Source organism: Callorhinus ursinus, unplaced genomic scaffold, assembly GCF_003265705.2.
Source record: "Callorhinus ursinus isolate GAN/ISIS: 27379988/994484 unplaced genomic scaffold, GSC_fseal_2.0 scaffold1, whole genome shotgun sequence".
Taxonomy (NCBI): Eukaryota; Metazoa; Chordata; class Mammalia; order Carnivora; family Otariidae; genus Callorhinus; species Callorhinus ursinus.
Genome location: NW_027397063.1, coordinates 122,932,797 through 122,952,273, shown reverse-complemented (window position 1 = coordinate 122,952,273; position 19,477 = coordinate 122,932,797). Strand labels below are relative to the sequence as shown.

Here is a 19,477-nt window from a genome sequence, read left to right as displayed (position 1 = left end):
CAGATATTATTGTGATATGGCTCAGCAATTTACAAAGTCTAAACTGGTATACAGAGAGTTATCTTTCCTTGCTCCATCCCCCAGTCTTCTTGCTCCCTTCCCATCGGGCAACTGCTGTTTATCCTCCCAGAGAGGCTCACGCCCTCACAAGCATGCAGGGCCCTATTCTCCTACCCCATCTTTTAAAACAAATATTAGCAAATAACACACTGACTTTGAAAACTATATATATATTATATATAAATACATATATATTTAACCTCTATGTATATATGTAAGATCTTCCTTGTATATGTGTAATATATAGCATGTGTGGGTACAGTGAATGTAGATATACAGGTTTATATTTTATTCTTTTTTTATGATAGCGTAATGTTCTATTATGTGGATCTATCAGCCATGCATTTAACGAGGGCCTGCCTATTGAATATTTAGGGTGTAACATTTAGCTTGTTCTCAGTATTGCAAAAAAATTTCTGTACATATTGTCCTTCCCCAAGTATGTGATTGTATTTGTAGAACAAACTCTGAAAGAATGGAATTGTTGGTTCAAGGTGTACATAACTTGTAAATCTGACATTTACTGCCATATGGCCCTCCTCAGGTGTGGACCCCCCAACAATGTGACAGGTATCAGTTTCCCCTCTATCTTCACCAATCTATCATGACCCCTGTGTGATGTAACTTTGCGGTCTTGGATATAAACATTTGGATCTGATGCATGCAAACTGGCATCTCCTTGAAATACCTCATTTACTCAACTTCTCCAAGATCATGGTGTTCTCCTCCTGCCTGCCTGGCTATAGCCTAACCTCCTGTGCTTGGTCTTCCACATGTTCTCCTGACACCTAAATGTTGGAGGGCCAGGGCTCTGTCTCTTCCATCCAGTCACTTCTCAGATGATGTCAGTCTCCAGGCTTAAAAGACCACCTTTGTGCTTATGGATTCCAAACCCATTACCTTTAGTCTGGACCCCTTACCCGAACTTTAGACGTGGACTTCAACTAGGCATAACTTAACCTGTCTACACCAAATCCCTGCGCTTTCCTCTTGAGCCTCTCCTCCTCAGTCCCCCCACCTCAGTGAATAGCAGTGTCCCCTTTCCAGCCCCAAATCCTGCAGTCATACGGACTTCCCTCTTTCTTTCCTCCTACTCCACATCCAATCTACATATCCAGAATATAGCTGAAAATCCAGCATGCAACCATTTCACCTCATTCCACCCCAACTACTATAACCATAACCATAGACCATAACCATAACCACAGACTGGGCTGGATTGTTGCAAGAGCTTCCTGAATGGTCTTCCGGCCGCTGCTCTCGCCACGATGCCCCAGACAAATCATTTGCGGGACTCAGCTCCTGTTCTGAGATCTGGTTCCCCCATCACCCCCAAGAGAGTTGATCACAGGGCGTGCTGTGGAGCTGCAGAGCAGCGCCCTCTTACTACTGCATGAAGTATGCTGTGCGGTGGGGCTCTCTTCACAGGCCTGTCTCTGGGAACTCCACCTGGAGCCCCCTGGGGACAGGGAGCGAAATCCCCAGCTTCTGTCACACTGGGAGTAAGGACCTCGTCAGTGCCTGGTGAATAAAAGAATGAACTAATAAATGCAGCATTCAACGTTCAGTTCAACTCAACATATATTTGCTGAATGCCAGGCCCTGTTGGGAGTTTGGGATATGTGATGAATAAACGCCTGCCACAAAGGAGTTTATATTCCAGTTGCAAGAAAACACAGTAAGCCAACTGTATGGTTATCAGGTGTGCTGGGAATGCTTTTATGACTTGAGGTTAAAGTAAAACAACCAGTTCTGAATTACAGATTCATAATCATCTCCCTGGATTTTCAGTATTTCCTCCCAACCCTTTCTTCCTTAGAGAACTTATCCAAGCAAGGAACTCTTCCATTTGGATGACACCAATTCTACCTGTAAGCCTGACTCCATCCCAAGCTTCATTATAGTTGCTTCAACAACTTACTAGCTTTTTCCATTGGACCACCTGCTAAGGTCTGAATGTTTGCACCCCCCTCCAAATTTGTATTTTGTAAATCTAATGCCTAATGTGATGGTATTAGGAAGTAGGGCTTTGGGAAGGTGCTTAGGTCATGAGAGTGGAGCCTTCACGAATGGGATTAGTGTCCTTATAAAAGGGTTCCCAGAGCGTTCCCTAGACCCTCCCACCACATGAGGACACAGCAAGAAGGTGCTATCTATGAACCAGGAAGTAGACCATCACCCGCCACCATATCAAATCTGCTGGCACCATAATCTTGAACTTCCCAGCCTCCTAGAGGCTGGGAGAACTTCCCTGGGAGAAATAAGTTTCTGTTGTTTATAAACTGTCCAGTCTGTGGTATTTGTTATAGCAGTGCCATCCTACTGTGATCATGCTTACCAAACCTGAAACAGACCTTCACAATCAACTCCTTCCTATTCTGACATTGCAAGCATCTACATTCCATTGCTGGGAGGAGCATCTGAACATGGAGGGCAAAGGGCAGAGATGAGTTTATCAATGAGTTCCCAAGCCTGTCGCAAACTATTTCGCACTCCCACCACCTACAGTAGTTTCCTAAAGTATTCAAGACAGGGCGCCTGGGTGGCTCAGTTGGTTAAGCGACTGCCTTCGGCTCAGGTCATGATCCTGGAGTCCCGGGATTGAGTCCCGCATCGGGCTCCCTGCTCAGCAGGGGGTCTGCTTCTCCCTCTGACCCTCTTCCCTCTCGTGCTCTCTGTCTCTCATTCTCTCTCTCTCAAATAAATAAAATCTTTAAAAAAAAAAAAGACATTGACAGAACTTGAAACAAGGAATTTATAAGAATGTAAGTTCAGGACATGCTGAGTTAAACTGGATGATACTTAGCATGCCAATGTATACTGATAATCTCCAAACAGGAGTAAGTTTTGTTATGAAAATTTGATGATGAGATCCCTTGCCAAGGAGTATGACTAGTGTTCCTTGAATAAAGCTTTGAGAAACTCTGGTCTAGAAAGGTAACCCCAAATACTTTATCCTTGAATTAAAAGGCTTCCATCATTTAAAGCAAGCTCTATTTCCAATCCTAATTCCTGCTGCTTCCAGAAGCAAATATCTCCCTTTAGCCAGGTCAATATATCTCATGTGCACAGAAATCACATCTTCTATACGTTGGCTCACCTCAAAAGCCCTGTTCCTTCTGCTCTGCCTCCATGGATCCTGCATTCCCTCAAGTCCTTAGATTTTGCCCACCTCCTTCCCTACCAACAAAAGCTTCTGGGCTTACTCCTTTCTTCAAACTTCAATTGTACCTATTATTTACACCATGTGCTTGGTTGTGGCTTATAACTTTCAATGATAGCAGAGACCTTCATTTTTTTTTTGCAACTTTAATAAGTAATTGGCATATCTTATCATTGAACACATTCCACAAACGCATAACTGTGTTTTTCCTGTCATATGTTAACATGTATAATGACATGTTTTTGACATGGCTCTGACTGACCTGTAATGAAAGAATACAGGTTAATTAAAGTTGTTTTAAATTCCTTATTCCTATAAGAACACTTATCTCTAAATATTGTTTACACATTCTTAGAATGCATTTGTTTACTTTTACCCACTACAATCCCTTATTTATATTATATTATGGGACTTGTAGACCATAAAATCTGAGAGCTGGAAAAGCCGTAGAGATCATCTCAACTATTTATTTTAGACCCAAAGATATCTATTAGGTATATAAATATAAACTTTGGTATTTGTCCAAGAAAGATGGTTGAATTTATCTGTGGACCTTATTTGAATTGTAGTTCTTCTCAGCTTTGATAAACAGGTGTAACAGAATAGTAACAAAAAAATTTTTATGGGAGTGCTGGAGTTGAAAGCAGCCTGACCCCTCTCCAGCAGAGCATCTGCTGAGATGACCCTGAGAGTTCCTATTTAAATAAAAAGTGATGCTTTTAGACTCTGTGGGTTTACAAAAGGAAGGAGGGAGGAAGAAGTGACAAGAAAGCATAGCTGTGAGATTCGCTAACAGGACAGGTATCCCAGGAAGGTCAAGCATCCCCCCAAATTCCCTCCCCTTCATTTGTGGAGAAGCTTCACCAATGAAAGCTCTATTAGGAAGGACTATGCCCCTTGAGAAAGACAACTTGGCTGCCAGTCCATCACATGAGCAAGTACATATCTGTGTCTGAATAGTTCTTGCTCCCTTTGAGGGGCAGAGTGCAGCATGAACCCCAAAAGGGGCCTGCTCTGCTCCACCCTCTAAAGAGAGGTTCTCAAAACCCAAATGTCCTCATTCAAAGGCAAACTCCTGAGCTCCATCCCCAAAGATTCAATACGGGGGGTGAGGCAAAGGAACGGCATTTTAAACAAGCATCCCCAGGAGATTCTTGACCGCACTTAGCAGAAATACTATTAGTATGATGGTTGATGTGGGAATCTTAAAATGGAATGGGGTGACGGGTACAGGAGATGGAGAGGTGTGGTAAGACAGAGGGTTCTAGATACCGGGTGCTTATTTTGAATTTTTTTGCCCTGAATTGGCCTAGATGTCACCTTTGTGATCATTCTCTCTACTCTCCCTGATCAGCAATGAAGGTTCCTTTTGGGGGAACTAAAAGATAGGTGGGGCAGACTTGCAACTTCTTGGCTTCCCACGCCTTCACTAATTGTCAGCTAACTGAAGTCCCTGCGGAGGATCTGGCACTTCAACATCCATTCTTTAAGAGTACAGATGCTGAGGGTCCCGAAGGACTTCTGGGGTCTGACTCCAGGTCTGTGTCTCACCTTCAGAGAGGTCACTCTTCACCTTCAATGTTAGGCATTAACTTTCCCCCTTGAAACTCATGCTGATGGGCTGCAATTTAAGTATCCCCATGCCACTGGATGGCATTACTTGTTTAATCTTGTAATCTTTTTAAGTAACTGTTATCAAGCCATTCCAAAATTGCTAATTAGGCAACTGATCTTAGGTCGCTGCATTTTAGAACCCATGGGGCCAGGAGGGAATCATATACTCCAATGTCACTCAGAAGGAGAAAAATGAGACAGAGAGGGGTAGTGACTAACCTAATGTCACACAGCAAGGCACAAGAATACAGGTCTCCTGATCCCCAGGGAAGAACCTCTTAGTTCTGTCAGACACAGCTGAGAAACATCCAGACGTAAATGAAAACAGAAGTTATAGGCTCCCAGGTCTCCTTTTGCAAACTTTCGAGGTGCTTTCAGGGTAAATCTTATGGCTGCTTTTATGCGTACTGTGTTGGGTAAGACACTGATGTGAGCAAAGCAAGTAATGGATAGTGACAGTTGCTTATCTGGTAACCCCAGCTCCTAGGAACACACTGAGATCCGAGGAGTTTGCAAAATAAAAAAGGAGCAATCAAATGCAGGACACAAAGGCCTGGCCCACTGCTCTGCTTGTTCTCTCAATGTAGGAGTGTGTCGGGCTCTCACCTGCTTTTACTGAGACAAATCTATCAAGCTTGGCCGTGGGGGAGATGCCAACTGCTCAGCAGACGAGAAGCAGCAAATTAGAAAGGAAAAAAAGAGTCAGTGTACTAATAGGCAGTCGGAAACAGTACAAATTAGCAGTAGGAAGTGAAAATTGAATGGAAGTAACGAATAAGCCATTAACCCTGGAACAGGATCTGAGCGGGCAGAGCAGGTTAGGGGTTCTCTGGGACGCACAGACTCCTGGGGGACTCTCCATTAAACCGCAAGATAATAACAGATGCCTCTCAAAATGACCCTCAGTCATCAAAGTTCAAATTACGTTTGGCAAACCAAGTTGAAGGAAGCAGGGACGTATAGAATCTATTATGGAAAGTGTTCCATTAAAAGGATTAAAATGAAGGGCAACAAAAGCTTTCATTATTTGGAAGGTTAGCTTATATCCTACTTTACTGGGTAACGATGCGACCCTGCCATGCATGAGAATCCCTTAGAACTTTTAGGAAAGGAGTTTCTCTTTAAATAACTGGGGTGGGCTGGGGTTTCTTTCATTCAGAGCTTGATCATCTCCTGTGATTCAGAAAGAACCAACTCTCCTGCGAGAAGAGGAACTATGCTCTCGCCCACCCAGGCACCCAGACATCACCTGTGCGTTGGGCCTGTCCATGATGCCAGAGGGGCCGGCTGGGGTCCTTGGCAGAAACCCCACCTAATCACTCAGTGCTGTCCCCATGGCTTGGGAGTGTGGCCCATGTCTTCTCCTGGAACATCCTCAGTCAGGGATTCTTGTGACAGCTTCTGGTCCTCGATTCCTTCCTTCCTTTTTTTTTTTTTTTTAATTTAATCATTTAAATTAAACTTATTAGTAACTTAATTTTTATCAATATTATGTACACAGTTTAAAGAGCCAAATCATTGTTACCATCCCCTCTTTCCCGAAGCAGTTATATTCAACCCCTTTAGCTGAGTTTTTGTTGTTTGTTTCCTCTTTTAGTGTTTATGTCATTTCTAAGTAACATGCTTATAATGTTTCAATTTTCTTTTCTGAGCATTACCTATTTAACTCCCCAAATGAAGGATGAAAATTTTGTTATTTTCACGTCTCTGCTGTCAGGACACATGCAGTCTCCCAGCCATCTGCGGTCTAACTGCTCCTTGATCCAGCTCTCTCAGACAGTTCTCTTTTATCCCTACCTTCACTCCAACTTGCAGAGGCACCTGGTGCTGCCAGGTTCTGCGCGGTGAGGGGCGGCCTGCAGCATGGATGAGACTGCACGCCAGTGCCCCACCACCGGCCTCAGACTGAGCCCTCCTGCACCACCTAAGTCAATTATCTCTTGTTCAGGTAGTTTTCAGTTTCCAAAATGTTGTTCCTCCCATGTTGTCCTTATGGGCTTCTGCCTTAAAAAAAAGCAAAAATCAACAAACCCTTACTGTCACTTTAATGAGGTTCAGAAGGGAGGGGAAATTAAACTCATGTGTTAATTCACTATATTTAACAAGAAGTATATCATTGATTTCTTCTTCCTTTCTAGAGAGCAAATTATTTTCCATTTAAATTCACCAGATAAAAACATCCAACGCACTGAAGCAAAGCAGTTTGGGTTTCCTTCTACATCATCTTCCTATCCTTTCCGAAGCAGATCAATGCAGTGACCAAAGAGGAAATGAAAATTCAAAGACAGGCTGCCATTTGGGCCACTGAGAGAGAGATAGAGATCAATGTTATACGGTGGAAAAGACTTCTCCCCAGAAAGAATCTGGCTACCCTTTTATCATCACCTTTTATAAACTTCTTAAAGAAGAACTCTGAGGAAGCTTCCCCCTCTGCAGATTCCCGTCCAGCTGCCCTTGCATGTGCCCCTCAGCAATCTCCTCCTTTGCTGTGTCTTGGAAGAACAAGCACGCATTGGGTTTAGGAGAGAAAGAGAGCGGGAGTGTGTTCGTCTGTGCTCCTGGATCTGTGCAACGCTCATGCTTGTTAGCCACGCCGTTTCTTACGGACCCCTCTCTCTCTCTCACTCACGAGTCGGCCCAGACCCACTTGCCCCGCATCCTCCGTTCCACCCGTCCCTCTGCTGGCGCCAGGCCACTGGACTCTGCCCCTGTCCGGAGGCCCCCCTTCCACTCCCTCACTCCCAAAGCTGGTCCCCTCCTACGGCACTATGTCTGCATCCACGAGCCCAATGGAAAACGATCCTCTCCTCCTCAGAATTTCTCTCCATGTCACAGCGTTCTGGAGTGTCTGGGAAGAAGAGGGGCCCATCCCCCTTTCTAAGGTCAAGTGTTTCACCACTGTCCTGGATTTCTGCCCTCCTCCCTTCTTCCCACCTTACTCCCTGTCTCATCTCTTAATGTTTCCTCTTCACATCTTCAGTGGATCTTTCCCATTTTGAAGGACATGGCTTGCTTATAAGGTTGTCCCTTTGACCCTCCAGCCCTCTGTGCCGCAATATTCTCCTCTTAAAAGAGTAGGCTCCGCAGGCTGCCCGAAATGCCCATCTCCTGGTTGATCCCACTGTCCCCCCAAGGGTCCCTTCGGGCCATGTGCCTGCCTGCTGGGGACTGCAGAATCCCAGCCCACTTTGGCTGGGGGGGTCTTCACTTCTCAGCATTCTTCTCCTGCTTTACCCCCTCTTCCGAAGAACACCATCAGCAAAACCCATTTCTATCTCAAAAAAAACCCACAAAAAAACAAAAAAAAAACAAAAAAAAACACATAGCCTGGAGTCAGAACCTGTCCAAACTGGGCACGCTTTTGAACATGCGGCTGGAGGTGGCAGCGTGACTCCGTATTTCACATAGCTGTTTGGATGAAGGTTTATCTATAAGAATATAAATTTGTGTTTAGAAGTTTGAAATGCTTCTAAAAGAATCCTTGCTTACAGCACTTTGGTATCTTCATTTTGTCATTGCCAGATTAAAGTTCTGTAAGCAGAATAGCAATTATTTATCAGAAGTAAAATCTCATGCAAATGTTTCTGAGCCCAATACAAATTAGCAATTCTTCATATGACTAATGACTATATGCCCTTCTGATAACTGTAAACATGAGAAACAAAAGATCAAGGACTCTAAAATAAGCACTTGGGATAACAGAAGGGCTGTGTAGGCGGTGAGCAGCAACTGTGAAACCAAAAGATAATCGTTATGTGCTTCTCAAGATCTTCAAACCCAGAGGAATGCGAACCATTACACAGTGGTTCTTTTTTGCCCTCCAAGCAAAGTTCTTAATAGGCAAGACTCTTCAGCTTTTTAAATACAAGCAAATATATCCCTCACTGAAATTAAATAGAACAACAGAAAGCTGCATTATGCCAGAAACAGTCAAATTTCATAAACCAATGAAGTTGCAAAGAACTGACAATAACTCAAATTGTTAATTAATAGTTCTTTTTGCCTGATAAATACAGCTTCAGATTCTAACAGTCCACAATTCTCATGACAATACATGCATTGAGTAGAACTGAATCCTTAATACAAGTCAAATCACATTTAGTCAGTTAGTATTCGAGTGACTACTCGAGTACAGAATGTTAGGACAGGTGTCATAGGTAAAATACAGAGTAACTCAATATGCAAACCTGTAGCATAGAAGGTTACCAGCCTGTTTAGAGGACGCAGAATACCTTAGTAAAACACACAGTAACTGAAGCTCTGTGAGCTGAACCAAACACATTCTGCAGGGCTGAGTAGAATGGTTAGGTAACGTCACTCCTGCAATTATAAAAGTTCTCCTGGAAGACTGTTGAAACGAAAGGAAGAAATGTACAGATTGGCAGAAAGGAGGGGGAGAGAAGTCTTACCAGATGAGAGGCTTGTAAAAATCTGACTAAGGAGAAACACATCAGAAAGGGGTAAGGCAGCCCAAAGGCCAGGCTGGATGCACACCATCACTTCCCTTCCTCTTCACTGCTCCCAAAAGCCTCCTAGTTGGGTTCTGCCCATAAAAATTCTCTGCACACAGCTATTGTGATCATCACCTTAAAGCTCATCTTCTCTCCTATTCTGCTCAAAAATCAATGGCACCCCACTGCCCCACAAACCAAATTCAGACTCCTGAGTAACACAGCATAAGTACTCAATACATTTGAGTATGTGTGATTACTTTCATATCTCTTGCTTGATTGAAACGTTCTAGAAGGCAAACACCAATCTTGCTTAATTTTTAATATTTTGGTATGTGATAGCACTTACAAGTATCTTTGGTATGGTAGAAGTTCAAAACATATTTATCAAATGAATGAATAGATGATTTAACTAACAAATTTTATATAGTATTGGCAAAATGGGGGGGCCAGTTGGTAGATAACCTTACAAGGGAAGTTAGAAGTTTAGATTTGATACAACAGACTCTAGTCAGCTACTGGATGATTTTGTTTACAACAGTGACAGGATAAAAATGGTGTTTGAAGTATCTCATTTTAGTTGCAATTGTAGAGAATATTAGCCCAGAAAGGACTAGAAGTAGAAAGATCACTTTGCTAATAATATTTTGCTAACAGGATGAATAAAACAAGATGAGGATTTTTGTCTGTTGATTAGTCACTAATGTGAATATTCCTTTAATGAACACCAAAAAAGAAAATTGTCACATGTATCTTTGATCTATTTTTAACGAGTTCATTTCTGAGATAAGAGATGATTTTTTTTTCAGGCTAAGTGGTACTTATAGATTTTAAAGAATAGCAACCAGGGGCGCCTGGCTGGCTCAGTTGGAAGAATATGTGACTCTTGATCTCAGGGTTGTGAGTTGGAGCCCTACACTTTGTGTAGAGATTACAAAAAAACAAATAAACTTAAAAAAAAAAAAAGAGTAGCAGCCAGAAATCCTAGAGATTAAGGACAGATATTATTATTTATGCACTACAAATATTTTCCATATTATCTTCCAAAATGATACTCTAACAAAATATGAAAATGGAAAGAATTCCACTTTGTCTATTCCTAGTAAAATGCAGAACACTTGATTTTTTGGTTTTGTCTCAGCTAAAATCAATTAGATGGTAGCATTTTATAATCTGGTATAACATTTTGATATTAAATGGATGAATCCATCAGCATTTGAACATGCTAGTGCATTAAAAAGTGTCAAGAGGTTGTAACCGGTGCCCTCTCTTAAGAACTTATTCTCTCTCTGCTCAAGCCTCACTCACCCTTCCCACCGTCTGCTAGAAGGTCATGGTGGGGGGACCGGAGGGGGTCAGCAGCACAGGGCATGCTGAGGAGGAGGAGGTCAGCCTGTAGCTCTCCATCTTGGCTGCTCACTAGAAACATCTGGGAGCTTTTAACAGCTATGAATTTTTCAACCAGGATATTTTAAAAGCTTCCCCCAGGTGAGTTTGTTATCCAGGCTCGAGAAGCAGTGATTTAGTATTTTCTTTAGCCATGGAAAAATAATTCTTACATATGATTTCCTGGATATAGTGTCCAAAAAATTATAAAATAGTTTAAGGGGCTAAATATATGATGCTACTAATTTTATTTTGAAGAGAAGAAACAAACTTTTACTTACCTGCCTTCTGACAATGTACAATCTTCTCATACACAGCATCTGCATTTTCAATCACGGCCTTGAGGGACTGGATCATCTGGAAAGGGAACACCCAGACACGGGGTTACACACCTGACGACCAAACATCGGTCTACACACGTGCAGGGGGGCTCTCCTCTACAAACAGGCTGAGGTGCTGGGGCGAAACGCTCCTTTATCTGACTTCCCACGACTCAGTCCAAATGTGTATGTACAAAACAAAAAATCCTGCCTTCCATGTCATGGTTCAAACAGACTGGGAGTAATTTGAAACTTGAGTCAATACTGAACAGAGTTTCAGCGTGAAAAGCTACAAATAAATATGTGTACACATCTGATCTGTGTTTTAAATTATATTTTCATTCATTTTAACAAAATCTTCAACTTTATCTTACAGAAAGCTCTACCACCTAACACACCTTACTCATTTCAGCTAAAGTGCCTTCATCTGAAAATTAGTTTAAAACTTGCCATGAGGATCAAAAAACAGCATTTATTTTATTTTTTTAAAGATTTATGTATTTTGAGAGGGAGAGAGAGAGAGAGCATGGGGTGGAGGGGCAGGGGGTGAGAGAGAGAGATTCTCAAGCAGACGCCCCACTGAGTGCAGAGCCTGAGGCAGGGCTCGATCTCACAACTCTGAGATCATGACCCGAGCCAGATGCTTAACTGATTGAGCCACCCAGGTGTCCCTTAAAACAGTGTTTATTTAATACATCACTAATGACATCAGACTAGTATTTTTAATGTTCCTGTCAATGATTTTAAAAGATCTAATTTTGAAAAAATAAATAAATAAAAATAGAAGATCTAATTTTGAGTTCTTATTCCAAATTACTTGTGTTTATTTTTAGCAGCCAAGCTTGAATTAAAAAAAAAAAAAAGGATCAAAGCATAGCTGATCAATTATTTTACTTACTAAAATGTTAGGAAAAGATCTGTCTAAAGTAATCTTTTTGGCTCTAAAATCACTATGAAAATGGGATAGCCTGATTCAGCTCTCATAGCTCAAATGGGTACAAATATGATGCTTGCCTTCATTATAGATTTCAACTTTTTGTATTTAAATGTCCAAATATTTTTCATTATAACATTACCCATCTATATTACATGACCATTTTATTTTAAACAATAAACACTAATCCATCACTCTCCATTTCTTTAAGTTCTGCCTTGTTTTTCTTTATAGTATTTACCACTAACTGCCACAGTCATTATTTTACAGAAACCAAATAGATGTAGGTTGGATTATTTGTATAATTCAAAGAAGAAACACCCTATTTTGACGAGTTACACTTATTGAAACCAAAGCATAATCAACAGGCCTCCTAAGAAGTGCACCAGATTCTTCAAATGAGTCACACAGCATTTACCAGGTTGTCCACTGTTCGAAGAAAATTATAGTAAACACCAAAAGGTTTAAGGCCCACACAGTGCTCATTTGTGCCTTCATTCATTATCCGTGACCAGAGCAGGAACTGGGGACACAGGCAGACAGCACACAGCCCCTATCTTCAAGAAGCCCATATCCCATGGGAAGAGCTTAGAGCTTGCGCTTTGGAAGTCAGTATTTTCACATGCGTTCTTCAAGATCTGAGTCATGCCTGTAAATTAAAATATTCTATTTTACAGCTTGACATATTGAACAGGCAATGATAAAAATGAGTAGTTAAGAGCTCAGTTACACTGATAGAAAGTCATTCATACCATGACATCATTTGCATCCTGAAAAGGTTTATACCGTCATCAGTAACCTTTTTCAGCTTTGATGTCAAGCCAAAATGAGAGATATGAAGAAGCATAAAGCTTAAAGAAGTCAAGGATGGTGGTTGTCACAACTCACTATCAAAGAACTGGCTAACTGTGCCTCCATCACTCAAATAGGAAAAAGGAGAAAAAAAAAAAAATACCAGCAATGAAATGAACCTGGTCATGAAGCAGGTGAGCAGGACAGGAGCAGTAACAGAAGGGATGCAGGAGAACGAGACAGCAGCATTAAGCACAGGCTCACTCATACAGATGACCTGTGGGGGGGGGTGGTCAAAACACACTCCTACTGAGCATGGTGTGGGGGCAGAAAGAGCTCAGATGTATATGGGCTCAAATCCTGGTTCTGCTGTTCATTAGCTTTGCCATCCAGGCCAGGATACTAAACATCATGGAGCCATCATTTCCTACCTATAAAATGAGTTAATAAAAGACACTACCTACATAATGCTGTGAGGATTAAGTGGAAGGACGCACAATGAAGACACTTGTAAACAGATGTGACAATGGACGCCCCCATTTAGCCAGGGGGCCTGGCGGAGCCTTTTCTGGTAGCCCAAGATTAGCTGAATGAGTATGCCTTCCCTTCATATGTTCACTGGCAATGTTTCAAATATCCATTACTAATTTTAGTTTTACTTGAAAAGTCTGGTGTGGTGAAGCTCAGAGAAACAACAAATCACATTATTATTCTTAGAAGCATCTTCCAGTTTAAAGTATCACCAAAGGTTAAATAGTTAGGCACCTTTCGGCTGTAAAATACGTGCAAGGTTTAAGGACAGCACATCCATTTCAAGGGTCTGGAGAGAGAAGCTCACCTGCCTCTGATGCTCTAATAGTACTTGAAGGATCAATCCTTTATTCTTGGGACAATCACTTGCTGAGGTCCTCTGAGTGGGGGACCCTGAAGTAAGCGCTATGAATGAATATAAAGAATAGTTGCTGACCGAGGACTATGAGCAAACAGTAATCACACAAGATGTGGCGTGGCCATTGTAGCCCATGTGCTATTGGGTATGACAAAGTTAAATACCCTAAGCCACAGTAGGTAGATGGGATATTTAGTGGGGGTGTAAGTGGTGGTGTCATAGAATCCCGCTGATACTCTGTTTGTGGACTGGACTTAAATACACACTCCACCCCTTATTTATGAGCAGTATATAAAATATGAAGGTGGCTACTCCACCAGGGTGGAGAACGCAAACACAGCAAAAAGCCACTCCTCTCAGGTTTGGAAGTAAACTGAGGCAGCTATTCGCAGACCATATTGGAGGGGTACTCTGGAGGCAACCAGCCTCAGAGAAGGTTAGGCACAACAATAAACTATCAGTAGAACTTAGAGAAGGCAGGAAGAAAACATATCCAGACCTTAGCAGAGATGATTCATCTTGCCACACCTGTTACTAAATGTTCTCACCACTTCCTTGGAGAGGAGGAACTGCCAGTTTATATCTTTTTATAGTTTTAGGGTACATATTTACAGTTAGGGTGGGTCCTTATATTCATGTAAACAGTTTATCGTTCTTGTCCATAGAGTGCGTTCATTAGTTCTCAACTCCTGCAGTATTTGCACAAAGCGTCCTTGAGTGAAAGAACCCCTCCGGGTACTCCCCAGCAAGTTGTCTGGGCTGTGAGCCCCTCTCAGCGTACTCTAAGGGTCCAGTAGGCTGAGAGGGCAGGGCCAGGCGGCAGAGCTTCCTGCCTGTCCACCCAGCTGGCTGAGGTCTTGCCTCACTCAGCTCACAGCTATGACTGAAAGTAGAGCACATGGCACGGAAGGAGGACACAGCAGGGACCACACGAGGGGGCCATTAAATCTAGTGGGGGCCCATCTCAGCCTGGGTCTGCGGCTTTATAACAAGCTCTGATTATAATAGTACAAGTGTTGGTTGAATGAATCAAAATGAAAGTAACTGAATGCCTCCTCTGCATCAGGTTTGTACTCCGTGCTTTCTATTTCATTTAAGGCTCACAAAACCCATGTGAGGTGGGTATTTATGGCGTTGGTTTTACAGGTGTGAACACTGAGGACCTGAGAGTTAAGCTGCTTCCCCAAGGTCCTCCGGTAAGAAGGGCAAAGGGACTGCAACTAAGAAAAGATGCATTCTGTTTGACCTCAAGGCCCCTGCTTTTCCACAGCACTAGGACACGTCTTGCTGTCCGAGTAGCAACAGCACAAGGAAAGCTGAGGAAAGGGCATTCTAGCCGGAGAGACATACAAAAGCAGAAAGGAATTCAGTAACGCCTGACAGGTGCTACACACAGTAGGTGGTATAATCTCCACTACTGACTTCCACCTAGAATTGTCCTTTTGTTTTTATAATATTTTATTTATTTATTTGACAGAGAAAAAGAGAGAGAGAGAGTACAAGCAGGGGGAGCGGCAGGCAGAGGGAGAAGCAGGCTCCCCGCGGAGCAGGGAGCCCAATGTGGGGCTCGATCCCAGGACCCTGGGATCATGACCTGAGCCGAAGGCAGACGCTTCACCGACTGAGCCACCCAGGTGCCACGAGAATTGTCTTTTTAAATAGTATTTCTGTAAAGTGCTTTGGGAAAACATTTCTTTTAAAATGACAACAATAAACAATTTGCTCAGCTCCACTTAACAATTCATCATTATAAGAGAGAAATCGTTTACATTTAATGTGAAACTAGTAGAATAAGCATTTCAGAGTAGACAAAAGCAAATACATGGGGAGTGACATCAAGAGATGAGTCAAAGGGAGAAAGTGCTTTAAATTAAATTATTTTCTCTCTGTATATTACATGAATATGTCAGTGTAATACAAGGCCCAGTAGATTGGCTGGCTTTAGAAGCATTATTTACATTAATGCAAATGCATCCCCACTGATCCCTTTAAATGCAGAGGTTTTGGCTCAGATCATCCTGCTGCTAACTAACCCTAGTAACTTACCACATGGACAGCTCATATTATTTATGAAGTACAAGATGCTTTTGTGTAGTTGTTGCTAATAGATTTTCTATTAGTGTCCAGTTACCAGTAACTCCCTAAATTTCTGGAACTAATGCACTTGGAAAATCTATGGATTTAACATAGCCCAGAAACCCATTTCATAAATACGATCAATTCTATTATAGGATTTTAATACAGGACTCCTGCAGATGAAAAGCAGGAAGTTTCAACTAAAAGTAAGTAAAACTAAAGGTAACTAAAATTCAACTAAAAGGCAAGTAAAAATTCATATTTTATTAAGCTGGACAGAAAACAGAAATGCCTTTTGTAAGAATGTTCCATTTTGAAAGTAACTCCCATTACTAGTATTAGGCAAACTTCTCCATTTATGGATATGGTTATAAGAACTGTCACTATATTAATATATTTCATATCACTAGATTTCTATAGACTGCTTCTTAATTTTGTTTTGAAATTCACGCATCAAGTAGGAAAATTCTATTTTCAGGATAAGCAAGTCTACAGTTTTATGTAAGGATCTTATGTCTGATTTTGGACGGTACACCGAAGAATCTCCTTTCATCCCAGGAACACAGATTTTGAGAATTACAAAAACAATTTGCCAATAATTTCAAGTCCATGGGTGAAAGAAGTTTAATCATAACAATCATAACATCTTCTGAGTTCAGATTTTTCCCTTTATCTTGCTTTGACCTCAGTTGCAGACAGAAAACGCCTCCCTCCTAAGACTTGGCTCTGCCCGTCCCCACATTCATACATGGCCGTCGCCACTGCTGCTTTGGCTGTAGCTATCCCTAATGAAGTTACAAAGCCTCAGAAGTGCTCACGTCCTTATAAAAGGGAACTTAGTTTGTTCTTTTACAAAGATTCTGTGACTGTGTGACATATAACAAACTAAAGCAATTGAGCAGCATTCTCAAACCTGCCAACGGACCTAGAGAAACGATACACCTGCGCCTACCTCTGAACACCCCCTGGGTTCCAAGGCTTTCGTGGAGATCCATGGAAGGCCTTGGTGACCAGTGAATGCCCAGGTGACAGGTGTGGCTTCAGGTACCACCTGGCTCAGGAAGGACCCAGGGAGGACTGGACCAAAGCAGGACTTGCCTCTCAGGACTCCAGGAATGTGTAGCAAAACAGCAAATGTGAAGCAAAGATCGAGGTCTTCAGAAGACCACCAATTCAATCCAAAGCAGTGTTCTCCCCCCAGTCAGAATTATCTGTATGAATGTCTCTAAAGCTCAGTGTCACCAGAGGACTGTCACCCTGTCCTACACAGTCCTACAAATTGAGTCAGTTCATTAATGATGAGAATGGGACAGAGAAGAAGGAAATTCTCTCAGGAAACTATAAGCTTTGGTGTTTCTTTCTGTGCTCTTGAAAAAGTATTGTCTCTCCGAGTTAATAACACTATCTTTCTTTTTAATACTTTAAAAAGAAGTTTTTAGAATTTTGAAGAATTTTAGAGTCAAATACAAAAACACTGGGATCTGCAACTTCAGAACTGAAAATCAGAGGTAACATTTTCTTTCAGTAAAACATCCAAGTACAGCAAAACTTCCCAGAGTTGAACCAATGGAATAGAAACCATTTCTGAAGTTATCGTTGGAAAATACAAGATAGCTTGTCATACTTGAAAATAACATGAAAGTCATGTATGGTGATTAACATAACATAACAATAATAATAAAAAAGAAAACAACATGAAAGTCATATACTTGCATGGGGGCATCCAAGTTTTATCACTGTGGGGTCTTTGCCCAGCTGCAGGCGACAGCTACCCCAGCCCCTTCTGCAGCCATGTCATTAATAGCTGCAGTCATCATCCCTTCCAGCAAGGTCACTATAAAAACACTTTCCACGTAACAAATGGTTTTCCAGAGTAATTTGTCCTGGTTTCCTCTTGAAACCTCACTTCCACTTCCACGTTTTCCACTATACAACTCAGAGAAAAGTAGAGAAAAAACCCTATATAAGAGAAAAATTATAGAAAGAACCCAAAGCTCTGCCCGATGAAAACTGCCACTGAATTGTTAACCAACACGTAGAGGAGCATAGGTGGCTGCTACGGCATCTGGGGCCCTGGTGCAGGCATGGTGGGGAGGGGGCAGGATATGAATCGATGTAAAATATCATTACCCTCTCCAGCCATTTCCATCAGGTCAGAGGAAAGCAGGGAAATGTGGTTAGAAAACGAGTGAAGGGTCCCCTTGGATGGGATACGGAATTACAACTTTGAACAGAGACGGAGGTGCAGGAAGAAACACAGGATGGGGGGCATGAAGGTGGGGACAGGAAGCAGGCAGGACGTCACAGCACTGGGAGGAGGGACACAGGAGGGGGCTGGGAAAAGAAAGTAGGAGACTGCGTAGGGGACAGAGCAGGGCTCAGTGACTGGTTTGCTGTGGGCATAGAGGGAGAGTCAAAGACTCTTTCCCTTTAGAGGGGAAACTGGACAGATAAGAAAAACTTAACACACCCCAGGGTTGTAAAGCACTTCACAGGTTACAAAGTATCTTTAATGTGTTCACTCATCTAGGATGTGGAGTTCCTCCTTGGTGGAGAGAGCCCTGGTTACAACAGGGCAGTCTGGTAAAAACGTGCAGCAGGGATCAGAACCGGGTAGAGGCGTGGTTCTGGCATTGGAAAATTGGGGATTTTCTGCACAAAGGTAGCAGCTGAGATGAAAACAGGTATACATCTCCCAGGCAGGAATTTTAAAGATAAATGAAATGAAAACATCACAGTGATGCTCCAGAACACTGAAATTAAGCAGAGAGAACTAGTGTAAGAGACACAGCAGGAGAGGTCAGAGGGGAAGGAACATAACAAGGATATTAAATGTTTTACAGATGTGTGAGGAGAGTTTCTGGAAGGAGGGTGGGTCTGAGAACTGGAAGCTCTGGATTTGGGCATTTGGTAATTGCACCCATAGTTCTGCTCTAATGGGATGTACAGTTTCCCAAAAATCATTGCACTATACAAAAACATTTTTGCATTTGCACCTTGCAATAAAAATCACAAGGTTTGTGGGGGAAATGGGGTTAGGGGCACAGCATTAAAAACTTTTGCAATGATACATTAAAAAAAAAAGACAGGAACTGAATAAAAGTGATAGCACAGCTCTGCGTATGTTAAATAGTTACAGAATGCAAAACTACTTCAAGGCATGTGGCGACTGACCTTGAAAAAGACCTGAGGTCTGCTTAGGAAGTGGGTGTTCTGAGAGTTGCAGCTTGTAAGTTACCCGAAGTGGAGGAGGTGATGTGCGATCTGATGAAAGCGTTAACAGGAGCTGGGGTGGGCACAGCTCCAGATGCCCTCACGAACGGGCGGGGGGTAGGGGGGCTGGGTGCTGTTTGAGGTCTGTGTTTGCATGCAATTCAACCAGGTGAAGTTTTCTGTGTTCACTAGTGCTTCTTGTGGTCAAAACTGTGCACACCCAAGCAAAATATGTAAGTTAGGTTAACATTGTTCCTTAATGTATCCATCACATTCAAATAAATTTGCATTTTCAAAACAAGTGTTACAGCCAAACTGACTATAAAAGGGAGAGTACTTCAAAACCTTTCTGAATTTTTTTTTCAAAATCTCCCATGCAATTTTATTGTGAAGTACAGTTAAACGCTCAGTTCCTATGATATTCAACCGAAGCATGATTTTGGCATTGTATAAGCCTGCCTCAACACCGTACTCAACTATTATAATAATCATTTTTTGCCAGAGAGTAGATGCCAAGTGCTAGATAAATCTGGAGTGAATTATGAGTTATGAGCGACCCAGGGTCCACATTCAGGAAGC

The 19,477-nt window shown here is 42.1% G+C and overlaps 1 protein-coding gene across 4 annotated transcripts in view; it reads right to left on the bottom strand.

Moving 5' to 3' along the window:
* PLCL2 (phospholipase C like 2) overlaps nucleotides 1–19,477 on the bottom strand; it is a 184,941-nt gene that overhangs the window by 29,462 nt on the left and 136,002 nt on the right. For all 4 annotated transcript variants that reach the window (XM_073900573.1, XM_073900557.1, XM_073900565.1 and 1 more), the window contains exon 4: nucleotides 10,956–11,031. In XM_073900573.1, coding sequence (XP_073756674.1) covers nucleotides 10,956–11,031 — 76 coding nt within the window. The remainder of the gene's footprint in view (nucleotides 1–10,955; nucleotides 11,032–19,477) is intronic.